Source organism: Apodemus sylvaticus, chromosome 1 (genome assembly GCF_947179515.1).
Source record: "Apodemus sylvaticus chromosome 1, mApoSyl1.1, whole genome shotgun sequence".
NCBI classification, from domain to species: Eukaryota; Metazoa; Chordata; class Mammalia; order Rodentia; family Muridae; genus Apodemus; species Apodemus sylvaticus.
Genome location: NC_067472.1, coordinates 59543782 through 59558755, shown reverse-complemented (window position 1 = coordinate 59558755; position 14974 = coordinate 59543782). Strand labels below are relative to the sequence as shown.

Here is a 14974-nt window from a genome sequence, read left to right as displayed (position 1 = left end):
GAGGGCCTCAGCCCAATGCCTTAATCTTGGGGTCCTCCCTCTCTCCACCTCCTATAAGCTTGGATTAAAATCCTGCACCACCTAACTTCATTTCTTTCTCTGAGGTAAGCATTCCACCACTGAGCTCACCCCCCAGCCAGAGAGACGTGTGTGTGTGTGTGTGTGTGTGTGCGTGTGTGTGTAGTGTATGTGTGTGTGGTGTGGGTAGTGGATGTTTATGTGTGCGTAGTGTATGTGCATGTGTATATGTGTAGTATATGTGCATGTGTGCGTAGTGTATGTGCATGTGTATATGTGTGGTGTGTGTGTGTCAATGCTGGGTGTTCATCTGTCCCTCTCCCTCTTATATTATGAAGACAAGGTCACTCCCCGAACCTGGAGCTCACTGATTGGCTAGTCTGTTAGACCAGTGAGTTCTAGGGATCCTCTTGTCTCTGCCTTCTCAGTACTAGGGTGATAGGTCAATGGCCACAGATCCTCATGCTTACACAAAAGTACTTTACCCACACCCCACACACACCAAACAGGCATGTTTACCTTTAAGGTCAGCTCCATTATGGGGTTAGATTGTGGGAAAAAGGAACTGCCCTGCGCCCTGCTTTGAGAGAGTAAGCAGGTGGTGGGTTGGGGATTTCCCTCTCTAGGGCCAAAAGTGTACCAGCCTTTCACAAAAGACCATCTTTCGCAGAAGACCAGCCTTTCACAAAAGACCATCTTTCCCAGAGCCCCGAGCTGCCCGAAGCTGCTGCAGGGTCAAGGCCAAGGGGCAAATGCTTTAATAAAGAGTTGCTCCAGGCACTCTGGAGATAACAAGGCTGTGTGTTGTTTGGAGCCTGGGACTGAGGAGGAAAACCAGAAAGGAGGGAGGCCGTAGTCCATGCTTCACCTCCTGCCCAGGGCTGCGGTGCACCAAGGACTTGCGGCACTTGTGAGTCTTGACACCAAAAGTGGCGAGAGAAGTGGGCAGTGGAGGGGGGCAGCACAGAGGGCCTCGGGCTGAGAACTGTGGGAGGGACCCAGGAGCCATGGGAGGAAGCTACTGCAGGCCAGCTCTGAAGGGACACTGACGTGAGCAGCGTGGTGGGCTCAGGGTGGTCATTGTGGGAGTATCATGTGGTCAGGCTTGGCCTGGGTTCAGGGGCAGGTGTCGCTCCTTCCCTGCCCCAAAGTAGTTGCGGCTTGATCTCTGTGCCTCAGTTTTCCTCATCTGACAGATGGGTCTGTGATGCTGAAGACATCAGTGGACTCATGCCTGAGGGAGGCTCAGGTCAGAGCCTGGCTCCAGGGCCAGGTCCTTCAGCATTTGTTATAGCTTCTGCTGGGGGATGTCTGGGGCAGGGAAGGGTGCTTCTCCCTGGCTGCTGCAGAGACAGGCTGGATTTCATTCTGAGCTCTGTGTGTGTGTGTGTGTGTGTGTGTGTGTGTGTGTGTGTGTGTGTGTCTGTCTGTGTGTCTGTGTGAATGTTGTTCCTCAGGCATTTGCTGTCCACATTGATTTTGGAGACAGGGTTCCTCACTAGCCTGAAGCATGCCTGGCTGGCTCCCAAGCCCTGAGGATCCTGATTTTGTCTCCGAGACCTGAGATTAGGAGTACATAACACCAACTTGGCTACTCTACATGGGCTGTGGGGATGAAATTCAGGTTCTCATGTTGACAAGCAAGCACTACTACCTACTGACCATCTCCTCACCCGGGCAGCTGATTTTAGAAGTGTTTATTCCTTGCCACAGAGTGCCCTGGGCAAAGTGTCGGCAGACCTATTTTGCACGAGGGAAAAATAAGCAATCCCTGGATGCGGTAGAAAAGGCGGCGTTCTTTGTGACCTTGGATGATTCAGAGCAGGGGTACAGACAGGAGGACCCTGAGGCATCCATTGACAGCTACGCCAAATCTCTGCTGCATGGGAGATGCTTTGACAGGTAACTCCCATTTTTCATCTCAGTTATGGGAGATGTTCCTGGGTGTGCTTGGGAGCAACCTCCCCCAATCTGACCCCCGCCCCGGGTTGTACTAGGAAGGAATGAGCATCCAAACCTAACACTCTGCTCTCTTCCCTGCACACACACTCAGCAGGCACAGCCTAGGCCAGGTGCTCTCGAGGTCCCTTCCTTTGCTCGCCCCACCGCCCTTCCTAACTGTGGGTTGCCTGGCTCCCTGCACAAGGTGGCACACAGGCAGAGTGGGGTCAGTCCTGGGACATCATTGGCCTTGTGCAGTTGCTGGAGCCTGCCCTCCTGGACCGCCTTTCTGTACGTGTAAAGTGAGAAGGTGCCTCCCAGGCCTGGCTGGAGGGGGCACAGGCCTGGTCTCTGTGTGACAGTAGTCTGCACTCTTCTGGTCCCAGGGCTCACATGCATACTGTATTGTATCTGTTACAAGAAGATGTGAATGACTCAGTGTTCTATGTGTCTCTTTGAGTCACCTTCCTGGGATTTAGAAACCTGGAGAACTGTCAGGGGTGGGAAGAAGTCATTGGTCCCTGCAGAAAGAAATGCCCATGTAGCTTTTGGGTTCCCATGTTGATATAACCCTGGAAGCCCATGATCATGTTGTCTCCCTATAGGTGGTTTGACAAGTCCATCACCTTTGTTGTCTTCAAAAACAGCAAGATAGGCATAAACGCAGAGCACTCCTGGGCGGACGCGCCCATCGTGGGCCATCTGTGGGAGGTGAGCCACACCATTGTTACCTGTCTGAATGTGCAAGGTGCTTTGGGAAACCCAACCCAGGCCCACTTGAACTCCACACTATTTGTCTAATCCTGTATCAGTTACGTTTCTCTCTCCATGACCAAATGCCTAGAAAAGGGAGGAGAGATTTCTTAGGCTTTGAGAGGGCATGGCCCACTGTGGCCATGGAGTGCAGGTGCTGCTTGCTGACTGTTCGGTGCATCAAGGAGCAGAGACCAGATAGGGAACAGGGCCCTAGATGTAAACCACAAGGCCTGCTCCCAGTAACTCACTCCTCCAAGAATCCCTAACATCCAAGAGAGCACCACCAGGGGCTGCAGAGATGCCTCAGAGGTTAAGAGCACTGACTACTCTTCCAGAGGTCCTGAGTTCAGTTCTCAGCAACTACATTGTGGCTCACAACCCTGTGTAATGTGACCTGATGACCTGTTCTGGTGTGTCTGAAGATAGCGACAGTGTACTCATATAAAAAAAATAAATAAATCTTAAAAAAAGTATAGTACCACTACCTGAGGACCAAGGGTTAAAACATGCATGCTTGTAACCTGAGCAGTGGTGGTGCACACCTCTAATCTCAGTACTCTGGAGGCAGAGGCAAGTGGATCTCTGTGAGTCAGAGGCCAGCCTGGTTTACAGAGTGAGTTCCAGGATAGCCAGGACAACACAGAGACATCCTGTCTCAAAAATAAATGAATAAAAAAGAGCCTGTAGGGGACTGCTTACATTCAAACCACAGCACCACGTTTGTCATTGGTGTTGGTACCACACGGGAAGTTAAAGACACTTGAGTCTTGGTTTCTTTCCTGTAACTTGTGTCCCTTGAGTGCTGGCATATGTGGGGTCTATTTTTGCAACTGACGTCACACAGTGGCTCTCGGCTCACACAGCATCATTAGTTCTGAAATGTTTAGCTTACTGCCAGACTTCCTAGTGTTCCACTCACCCAAGTTTGAGAGCAAACAGAAAAAAAAACATTAAAATCTGAGTGTGTATGTGTGTGTGTGTGTGTGTGTGTTGCCAGGCAGGTGCTCCACACTTCAGCCATTATTTTGGAGACAAAGTCTCACCAAATAAAAACATTCTAGACTTGAACTCACTCTGTTGCCCAGACTGGCCTCAGACCTGGAATCCTCCTGCATGTCGAGTGTCAGAGATTACAGGTATATATCACCAGGTCTGGGTTAGACTCTTGGCTTTAAAATGGCAGTGTCCTAGAGTCAGAGAGATGCTAGTGGGGTAAAGTCCCATGATCTGAGTTTAACCCCTGACACCCACGTAATGGTAGAAGGGCAATACTCCATGCACACACCCACACACATCATGATAGTTAAATTAAAAAATTTAAGGCGATGTATCTTACTGAAAATATTTTAATTACTAAAATGACCAGGTTACTCAAAGACAACCAAATCTCTGTCCCTCTTTCTCCTAACCCAGCTCTCACAAACACAGAGTTGGGTGTGGTAACACATGACTGTCACCCTTGTACCTCAACCTGGGAGGCTGAGGCAGGAGGATCAGGAATTTGAGGGCTAGCTTGGACTACAAAACTAAACCATTTCAAAACAGTGAAAGAAAAGCCCAGTATGGGCTGGAGAGATGGCTCAGCAGTTAAGAGCACCTACTGCTCTTCCAGAGGTCCTGAGTTCAAATCCCAGCAACCACATGGTGGCTCACAACCATCTGTAATGAGATCTGACACCCTCTTCTGGTGTGTCTGAAGACAGCTATAGTGTATTTACATATAATAAATAAATCTTTAAGAAAGGAAGGAAGGAAGGAAGGAAGGAAGGAAGGAAGGAAGGAAGGAAGGAAGGAAGGAAGGAAGGAAGGAAGGAAGGAAAAGAAAGAAAGGCCAGGTATGCTCAGGGCCGGGCTGACAGTCTGGCGTCTTGGTAGACTTCTCAGTCAAATAGCTGTATTTCAGAAATCTGAAATGTATTAAATATTGAGGTAACTGTCAACGCAGTTTAAATTCTTTGTAAGAGTTTGGATTTCAGGGATGCTCTCTCCTTCTCTTCCTCCCTCTTTCCAGGGTCTCACCATTTGGCCCAAGCCAAACCCCAGTTCATGGCAATGCTCTTGCCTCAGCCTCCGGAGTGCTGCTGGTTTAGGGTCCTGCTCTGCCAGCACACACCCACCCCCTTCACCCCACCCCCGGCTAAGACTTGGCACCTTGGTTTCTCCTTGCAGCAAGCACTGTACCAGCGATTGCTTTTCCTGTGGTGCAAAATCAGCTACAGAGTGCAGATTGAATCTGCTTGCTTGTGCGTGTGCTCTGCCCTCTTTCTGGAGGGGAGGTGTGTTCTTTAGGTTTCAGCTGACTCCTCTCCATCCCCCTTTTCTCCCCCTCCAAAGGAGGTTAGCAGCACCTTGACTCACCTTCTCTCATCCCTTGGGTGCTCTGACCTCTGCTTGGGGTCTTGGCAAAGCCCCAGCTGCTGATGCTTCAGCCAGGGAAGGGTTCCTACACGAGAAAACCTGGAAAGGAAGAACCAGGCAGTCTGGGTCTAAGACACCAGTGTGCTCCACTGAGACACCGATTCCAATGGCAAAGTGCAAGGGCTTATGGCCCCACCAGATCCTAAACTGATGCCGGCAGCAGTGAAGGGCCTTAGCCCAGACGCACAGATACCTCCCCTTCATTAGCCCCCAGACCCTGTGCTCACACACAGATCTCTGGGAAGCTCTGCAATGCCCAGCAGTATAGACCCATCAGAATATCCCAGGGAACGAGGGTCTCTGGGGCCCGGGCAACTTGCAGCATATACAGCACTGTTCTCAAGGGCAGACATAAGAGGAAACGTAGTGGCGCATGCCTATAATTCCAGCACTTCAGAGGCTGAGACAGGAGGATTACTGAAAAACTTAAGGACAATCAGAGCCACATAATAAAAAACAAAACAAAGCAAAAGGTTAAAAGGAGAGATAAAGAAGAGAGATCAGATCAGCAAGCTATCCACAAGCTCTGGCTGATAAGGTTTGTGTGTCTTCATGTGCACATGAATGTAGTATGTGCAGCAACCAAAAGTGGGTGGTAGATCCCTGGGAGCTGGAGTTAAAGGGAGTTGTGAGCTGGGACCCAAACCCCAAACTTCTGCTAGAGTAGCAGGCACTTTTAACAGCTGAGTTGGCTCTCCAGCCCTCGGGCTAATGTTTAAAGTAACTGATCAAGATAAGGCTAAGGAGACATAGCCTTAGGCCAAGGCCACAAGTCCACATGATGCTGGAATGAGGAGGACTCTTGAATGGAACCCAGGTACCCAGGAGAGTGCTGGGGACACAGCACTCATCTTGAAGGCACAGTGCCACAGTGCCCCTGGGCTGATCCTGAGATGTGAAACGTGGTGGAGGCAGACACAGCTTAGGTAGTGGCATCCTGCGTGCCATGGGTGCAGCATTCTGAGAACTGAGGATGCACCCGGCAGCCCTGATTCAAGGTTCCCTTGATTCCCTTCTCTGGACAGATTAGTCTCCTAGAGCAGCCCTGGCTAGGGAGATGCCTGTGCTTCTCTCTTATTACAAGGAACACGGAAGGCTGTGGCAGGTGGGCCCCAGCGACACAGAGGTTCAGAGCCACGGTATTACCCTCCCAGACCTGGTTTCTAGAAACCACTCATCAGTTAGCTCTCTGGGAGCTCCCTACTCTCTGCCTTCTGGTGTGGTGGTGATGGTGTGGTGGCAGTGGTGGTGTGGTGTGTGTGAGACTGAATTGGGCACCCAGCGGGTGGGCACTGGGGAAGGTGCTGGGTGTGTGAAGACCCTGCCCTTACTCCCAGGATTTGTCCCAGGAACGGTCTGTGCCGAGCATGCTCGCTCGCTCGCTCGCTCGCTCAGTTTCTATTCAGTCTCTGCTTCTTTGTCTTAGTATGTCATGGCCACTGACGTCTTCCAGCTGGGCTACTCAGAGGACGGACACTGTAAAGGAGACACCAACCCCAGCATCCCCAAACCTACCAGGCTGCAGTGGGACATTCCAGGAGAGGTAAGTCTGGTGACCCAGAGGCCGTCACTCACTTGGGTGGCAGTCTTGTTCCTGAGTTCTGTTAATGGCAAGCTCTCTACCAGACAGACAGAAAGCTGTCTAGAGTTGCCTAGAGTTGGGGATGGGCCTGGGCTGCTGAGAGAAATGGGGCGTCAACCTGCAGCTCTCTGTTGAGATCTCAGCTGAAAAGTAGCTGAACTTCTGTAAAGTCCCTGCAAATAAGGATAAAAACTTAAACCATAGGCAGGCGGTGGTGATACACTCCTGTAATCCCAGCACTCCAGAGGCAGAAGCAGGCAGATCTCTTTGAGTTTGAGGCCAGCCTGGTCTACAAAGCTAGTTTCAGGACAATGGGGACTACACAGAAAAACCTTGTCTTAGAGATTTTGGGGGCTATATAAAAATGGCCCATTTCTGTCATCCCAACCCCTGTGGCTGAGGCTGAAGAACTGCTGAGACCTTGTCTCAAAAACCAACAACAGGAGATTCTGAGATGCAGTCCGTTCAAGTAGGAGCCCTGAGGAGAAAGGATGTTGGGATTGGAACTTTTCCAAGTGGGAGTTGCTGGGCCTGAGAAGTACTTCATGTGGTAAAATCCAGTGCTCTGAGGCCCCAGGGCAGTGTGTACTCCATAGAGAAACAATACTTCTGTGGAGAGCCTGCCTGACCTTGGGGCCAGGGCTGACCAGGCCACCCTGGTGGCTCTCTTCAACACACCTGTAATAGAGCCGTGCTGGGTTCATGGCAGAATTTCCTGGATACCACAGAGCCTGCACCCTCAGCATCCCCACCCCAGTGGTCTGTCAGGCCTCCTGCCACATCCCACGTTTACACAGTGTCACCTGGCCTAGATGAGATTGTGTAGTGTCACATGACTACTGTCACAGAGTCGGACAGCAGTGACATTGCTGTAAACACCCATGGCCTCTGCCTGCTCATCCGGCTCCTTCCTGACCCCTGGCAACCACTGATCCCTGGGTTTGTCCTTTAAAAAGTAATATTCTTTTATTTGTGCTTCAAATTTAACACATGTAAACAATGTGTTTTGATTATATCCATGGCTTCCTCCTCCAGCCAACTCCCCTAGGGCCCTAGAATAGAGGCTATGAAGGGCGTACTTCCAGATTTGTTCTGCCCTGCTTCCTTCTGCTGTGCTTCCCCACTAAGCAGAGCTGCCTTCTTCCTCTGCAGTGTCAGGAGGTCATAGAGACATCCCTGAGCAGTGCCAGTCTTTTGGCAAATGATGTGGACCTGCATTCCTTCCCATTTGACACCTTTGGCAAAGGCTTGATCAAGAAGTGCCGGACGAGTCCTGATGCCTTCATTCAGCTGGCGCTGCAGCTCGCACACTACAAGGTAGGAAGGGAGCCGGGCTCCCTGTGGGCACTTTGGAGCCCCACGAGACATCTGGGCTGTTTCTCTGGTGGGCAGAGGTAGTATAAAGCCCAGCATGGAGGGCAGCTGACACCAAACATCAGCTCTGTAGATCCCTGAGGTACCAAGGTATGAACGGTCACACTGCAGAAGAGCAGATCACCCTTGGTTTTGTGACGTCCCTCAGGCAGTAGTTTCTATCACAGACAAGAGGGTTTGGGACATAAGCAGATGAACAGTTAAACTGTAATGGGGGTGGAGAGATGGCTTGGTGGCAAAGACCAGCTGCTGCCTCTGCAGGGACCCCATTCAGTTCTCAGCACCCTCACATGGTGGCTCACAGCCACAGTAACTGCAGTTCCAGGGGATCTGATGCCACGCCCCTGCCTTCTGTGAACTCCTACATTCACACAGTTACATATATGCACAGAGGCAAACACACACACCAAATCTTAAAATGTAAATCGTGTAAAACAACTCCATAATAAGCTCTGACTCCTACGTATCAGGAAATACTTAGGACAAATTGCTTAATGTGTCTGACCCTTGTCACCCTTTCCTTAAAGCAGAAGCTTTGAGGTCCTCGCTGCTCAAGGCTGAGTCCAATTTCCGTATCCACCCAGGATTGTGTGCCATTTTTTTCCCCCTGAACACTGCTAAAGGGCAGCAAACCCAGAGTGTGCCTGTGTGAGGATGTGGAAGGGACTTTGGTTCTTGGGAGTGGACAGCCTACCTCAGACAGAAGCATTCAGTTGCTGGCAATGCAGAAGTCACTGTGGCACCAGATCTAAATGTACTGCACGGTGGGAGGGTGGATACCGGCTCCCCTGGACTGTGAGTGTCCCTCCAACTGTCCTCTGTGACATCCAGGGGCTCAGCTTTAGGTGCCACCAGCTGTTCCACCACCCTTGTCTCCCCAGGTCTCGTCCTGCCCCACCCCACCCCTACCCCGTTTCTCTTCTGTCCTCTCTGGCACAGCTCCCAAGGCCTCTGTAATCACCCCTAACCTCAGCTTCCCTCTTCTCTCCCCAGTCACGCCCTCCTGACCACGCCCCTGCTGTTCAGTTTCCCAGCCCTAGCCACACTCTCCTCCAGCCAGGAGCCTCTTACCTCTCCCCTGAAGCTCATCACCCTCCTCTAGTCTGCTTCCAGGAAGGCAGCCTTACCTGCACACCTCTTTGCTTCAAGCTAAGGAGCGTTGGCTGCAGTAGCCTCCCCCCTGTGGTACCTCCCATCCTGCCTTCCACAGGTGACCCTTCTGCCCCATTCAGACAATAATCTTTTCCCTTGGGGACTCGCTAGCTCTCCCAGCTACTGTCTTGTCAACGGCCATACTGAACTCCTCATTCCCCACTCCTGCCCTCTTGCCTGTCCCTCCCGTGTCTCTCAGACCTTCTCATGACTGTGATCTTGCTTTATGCCTTGTCTTTTCTCCTAAGCAAATTTACATCAGCTGGAGGACATTATGGCCTTAGTCGTGACTTGGACCAGAAACCAAGCAAATACAGACTCCAGGGGGCTGGAGACATGGCTCGGCAGTTAAGAGCACTGGTTTCACTTCCAGAGGACTTGCATTCAATTTCTAGCACTCACACGGCAACTCACACTCATCTGTAACTCCAGTCCTTGGATCCAGTGCCCTCTTCTGGCCTCTCGACACCAGGCTTGTCCTTGGTTGGCAAAACACACACACACACACACACACACACAGTGGGGAGCAGACTGCCACCTCCTCGACACCAGGCTTGTCCTTGGTTGGCAAAACACACACACACACACACACACACAGTGGGGAGCAGACTGCCACCTCCTCAGATCCATTCCTAGTCACTTCTCCCTTAGACATAGATGGCCACTCCCACCTGTTAGTCCTAACCTAATTTTCTCTCCTTCCCAGGACATGGGCAAGTTCTGCCTCACGTATGAGGCCTCCATGACCCGGCTCTTCCGAGAGGGGAGGACAGAGACCGTACGCTCCTGCACTACGGAGTCCTGCAACTTTGTGCTGGCCATGATGGACCCCATGACAACGGTAAGACCATGGTGGCAGAACATGGCATGGTGCATGCTTTCCTGGAAGACCCTAGAACAGTGGTTCTCAACCTGTGGGTCATGACCCCATGGGGGGGTCACATATCAGATATCCAGCACATGGGATATTTACATTGTGATTCATAAAGTAGCAAAATTACAGTTATGAAGTAGCAATGAAATAATTGTATTCATTATGAGGAACTGTGTTACACAACATGAGGAAGTGTGTTAAAGGGAGACAGCAGAGGAAGGTTGAGAGCCACCAACCATGAAGCTCTCTAGCCCCTCCAGGCCACCCTTCCTCCCTCTACCCCTCCTCTCATATCCTCCCCCTGCTCCTCCACCCCCACCCTGCCTCTGCATCCCCTCCCCTGCTCCTTATGCCTGCCCCTTTACAAAGGACCAGAAAGCATTTAAGAGGTTCTGTTGGGACACACACAAAGAGCATTGTCCACTGAGCTTCGGGAATGAGGTTATAGGTATTGAGAACTTCACATGTGACATGGCACAGGGACAGGAAGCAGGACACCTATCCCTGGGGTCCATGGACTCTGGTCAGAGCCAGCCTGCTGCACCAGTCTACCAGACTGCTGCAGAGTGCTACAGAGTGCTCTGCCTCTTAGGAGCCCTGCAGTGGCCTTGGGAAAGTGAGTCCAATGCACTGTTGCTTGCAGCTGGCACATGGCCGCATTCAGCTGTGCCCAGGTCCCCAAGCCCCGAGGGAGACAGGTGCTTACCACCAGCAGACAGCAGGCTACATTTTTTTTTACTCTAGAAAAGAAAAAAAAAAAAAGCAAGTGGCTACTTCTGTCACCGGAACTCCCAGGAAGCCCCTAGGAGGCTGGCTCTGTCATAGGAGGACCAGTGCCTTGACACACCTCCATGTAAAGGGCATGTTCTCAGATGGTGTTGTAATAATGTCCTGAGATCCCAAAGCAGCCTGTGTGTTTGTGGTATGTGTGAACACGCATGTATGTATGCATGTGTGTGATATATGCATGTATATGTGTATACATATGCGTGGTGTGTATCTGTCAGTGTGATGGAGGCCGTGATGGAGGCCGGAAGTTCGTGCCGTTGTCTTCTGCCATTACCCTCCACCCTGTATTTTGAGACAGGGTCTCTCACTGAATCTAGAGCTTGCTACTTAGGCCAGCCTGGCTGCTCAGCAAGCCCTGTGGACCCGATGCTTAGGTGCAGCAAGCACCTGTCTACAGTCCCCTGAAGCCCCCACCCCCGCTTGGGTCATACTGAAGCCCCCGCAGCACCATTTTAGCAGAATAGCCAAGGAGGGGTAGTGTCCATCCCTGTGACAAGATAAACTTAGGTCAGAGCTGGGATAGAGCTCCAGGTTTGACAAGAACTCTAACAGCTTGAGAGGTCCACTTCTGGCTATCTCAGTGTACATAGCACATACCCCGTCACGGGGCACCTCTCCATCAGCCTGCCCGCTCCCGGCAGCCCTTCTGAGGCAAGAATCTGGAAAGGGGTCGTGGGCTGGTGGGGCTCTGTCAAATACCTTGGTCACAGCACCCTGCCTTTTGCAGACCACTGAAGAGAAAGTGGCCCGGCGCACAACCTGAACCGTGCAAAGTATGTCCTTCTCCTGTTGACCCTTAGGCAGAACAGAGGCTCAAGCTGTTCAAGATAGCTTGTGAGAAGCACCAGCACCTGTACCGCCTTGCCATGACGGGCGCCGGCATCGACCGCCATCTCTTCTGCCTCTATGTGGTGTCCAAGTACCTTGCAGTCGACTCACCTTTCCTGAAGGAGGTGAGTGTTTGGCCTGTGCTCAGCCTGGCTTTCCTGTGTTGGGGAGACAGGGTTTCTTCACTCTGCAGCCTAGCCTAGCCTTAAATGCAAATCCTTCTGCTTCAGCCTTCTGAATGCTGGGAGTACAGGCATGTTATCAGCATGCTGGCCTTTAACAGTGGCTGCATATAGTGAGCTTGAAAAGCCCTTGAGAATCTTGAGATGGGTTTACAGAAGTGATCCTGGCTATCCTTGACCCCACAGACTGTCCTCTACCTTCCCTGTGACAGGCAGTTGGTCAAGGGGAGGGGCTCACACACTTTAACCTTAGTGTCCTCAGGGGCTTGGGGAAATAGTCTTTGACCACACAAGTCTTTCCTTGCCTCCCTGTTAGGGGGGGGGGGTCCCCAGGCAAAGAGGAAGGTGTTCTATATTGCTTTTTGTGTCTATATAAAACACTCTGACCACTTGCCCCTTGAGGAGGAAAGGGTTTATTTGACTTAGACTTCCAGGTCACAGTTCATCTGTGGAAGTCAGGGCAGGAACTTAAGCAGGAACAGAGTCAGAACCATGGAGGAAGGCTTCGGGCTGGCTTGTACACAGGCTCCCATTTGGTTAACTTTCTTTAAAACACATGCGTGTTGCCTTCATGTGTAGGTATGTGTGTGCAGTGCCTAGAGGGATGTCTAGGAACTGGAATTAGTGTTCTACCACCTGGGTGCTTGCAACCAGAGCTGGGTCCTCTGCAAGAGCAACAGTGCTCTTAACCCAGCCACCTCTCCAGTCCTCTGCAGCTGGACAGCTGTGCAGGGAACAGAACCACCTACACTAAGCTGGTCTTCCTGCATCAGGACAATTTCCCACAGACTTGTCTACCTTACTGAGAATTTCTATTGCTGTGAGCTGGGGGGCAGGGAGTGTTTATTTGGCTCACATGTCCATGTCATAGTCCATCACTGGAAGAAGTCGGGATAGGGACTCAAGCAGAGCTGGATCTGGGAGGCAGGAGCTGATGCAGAGGTCATGGAGGAGTACTGCTTACTGGCTTGCTTCTCCCTGGCTTGCTCAGCCTGCTCTCTTATAGGACCTGCTCTCTTATGGGCAGGACCACCAGCCCAGGGATGGCACCACCCAAAATGGGCTGGGCCTTCTCCCATTGATCGATAATTGAAAAAATGCCTTTCATCTGGATCTCATGGAAGCACTTCCTCACCTGAGGCTCCTTCTTCTGCGATGACTCTAACTTGTGTCAAGTTGACAAAACTAGTCAGTGCAATGTCCACAAACCAGTGTGATACCTGAGCAGTTACTCAGTTGAGAATGTCTTGGGGATTTTCCCCCCAAGTGATTGTCAGCTGTGTCAGGTTGACAGTCAGTGCTCACCAGGAGAAGCAGGTGGGAAAGTGTCATTTGGACATCTTTTTTCTTTGTCACAGGTATTGTCTGAGCCATGGAGGTTGTCCACCAGCCAAACTCCTCAGCAGCAGGTGGAGCTGTTTGACTTTGAGAATCATCCTGAGTATGTGTCCTGCGGAGGGGGCTTCGGGCCGGTAAGTGCAGCCAGGCCACCAGCTAACTTCAAGCCCATCCCATTGTCCTGAGGCTGGCCTCAAACCCACTCACTGTAAAGTACAGGCCGGCCACTGGCGTCCTCTGGCTTCAGCCTCTTCAGTGCTGGGATTCTCCACCCCTGCCCAGACTTAACATTGAGAACAGGATCCATGTGATCTCATTTCCTACTGATAAAACTGCCCTTTCTCAGGGGCTGGAGAGATGGCTCAGTGGTTAAGAGCACCGACTGCTCTTCCAAAGGTCCTGAGTTCAAAACCCAGCAACCACATGATGGCTCACAACCATCTGTAATGAGGTCTGATGCCCTCTTCTGGTGTGTCTGAAGGGAGAGAGCTACAGTGTACTTACATATAATAAGTAAATTTTTAAAAAAATGCCCCCCCCCTTGCAGGTTGCTGATGACGGCTATGGTGTTTCCTACATTATTGTGGGAGAGAATTTCATCCACTTCCATATTTCTTCCAAGTTCTCTAGTCCTGAGACGGTGAGTATATTGGGCACTACTTTTTATGGACATGGGGTGAATTTTTTTGGAGAGAGCATATCTTTAACAGAAACATTCAATTCAGGTGTCAGCCTTTATTTAGCTTAGTTTCACATAGATTCATTTCCCTCATTTCCCTCATTTGAAGGGCATATATTTGGTTCATTTACCTGCCTTTGATGGTAGAGGTGGTATTTTTTTATTTAAAATTTCCTTTTTTTAAATGATTTATTTATGTATATGAATATACCATTGCTCTCTTCAGACACACCAGAAGTGGGCATCAGACCCCATTGCAGATGGTTGTGAGCCACCATGTGGTTGCTGGGAATTGAACTCAGGACTTCTGGAAGAGCAGTCAGTGCTCTTAACCACTGAGCCAATCTCTCCAGCCCAGCAGCAGTGGTCTTAAATCTCAATGTGTATGTGTGTGTTTATATCATTCTTTCTATTCTAAACAACTCTGTGAGCAAGTTCTGGCCTTACTTTGGAGCTGTCTGAGGGAGCCTCCTGGGAACCTCTTTGATGGTGGCTTCTGCAGTACCAGCCCAGCTCATGCTGTAAAAACTTCCCACACTCACAGACCCTGAGTCCTCAAGAGTGTGAGTTAGGAAGCCAGGCAAGAGGTCACACCTCTAACCCTAGCATTACTTAGGAAGCTGAGGCAGGAACAGAGTTCAGGGATAGCCTGGGGTGTAGAACAGAGTGACAGGGATGCCTCAGATCTGACCCATCCATGCACATAGCAAATCACCTATGGCTGTCCCCTCTGAATGCTCAGGGTGCTTCTGTCGCCCCTTCAATAATTCCCTCAGAGCATACAGAGTGGGAAGACAGGAGGCTGTCCTAACCCAGGGACAGATGAGAATGGGTGGTTCCAGATGTGAGCCTTTCTGTATGCCAGTGCCTTCTCCTCTCTGTCCCTGCCTTTCTCTGCCTCTCTCTGTCTCTGTCTCTCTGTTTCTCTGTCTCTTTCTCCCCCCCCCTCTCTCTGTGTGTGTGTGTGTGTGTGTGTGTGTGTGTGTGTGTGTGTGTCTGGGGGGGGCACTGGATATTCCTTTCTATCAATCTCTTTCTTCTCT

At 50.9% G+C, this 14974-nt stretch overlaps 1 protein-coding gene across 2 annotated transcripts in view; it reads left to right on the top strand.

Moving 5' to 3' along the window:
• Positions 1–14974, top strand: part of Cpt1a (carnitine palmitoyltransferase 1A) — a 62182-nt gene that overhangs the window by 44804 nt on the left and 2404 nt on the right. For both annotated transcript variants that reach the window (XM_052194249.1, XM_052194238.1), the window contains 8 exons: positions 1732–1920; positions 2565–2670; positions 6560–6676; positions 7868–8032; positions 9948–10082; positions 11705–11857; positions 13273–13386; positions 13800–13892. In XM_052194249.1, coding sequence (XP_052050209.1) covers positions 1732–1920; positions 2565–2670; positions 6560–6676; positions 7868–8032; positions 9948–10082; positions 11705–11857; positions 13273–13386; positions 13800–13892 — 1072 coding nt within the window. The remainder of the gene's footprint in view (positions 1–1731; positions 1921–2564; positions 2671–6559; positions 6677–7867; positions 8033–9947; positions 10083–11704; positions 11858–13272; positions 13387–13799; positions 13893–14974) is intronic.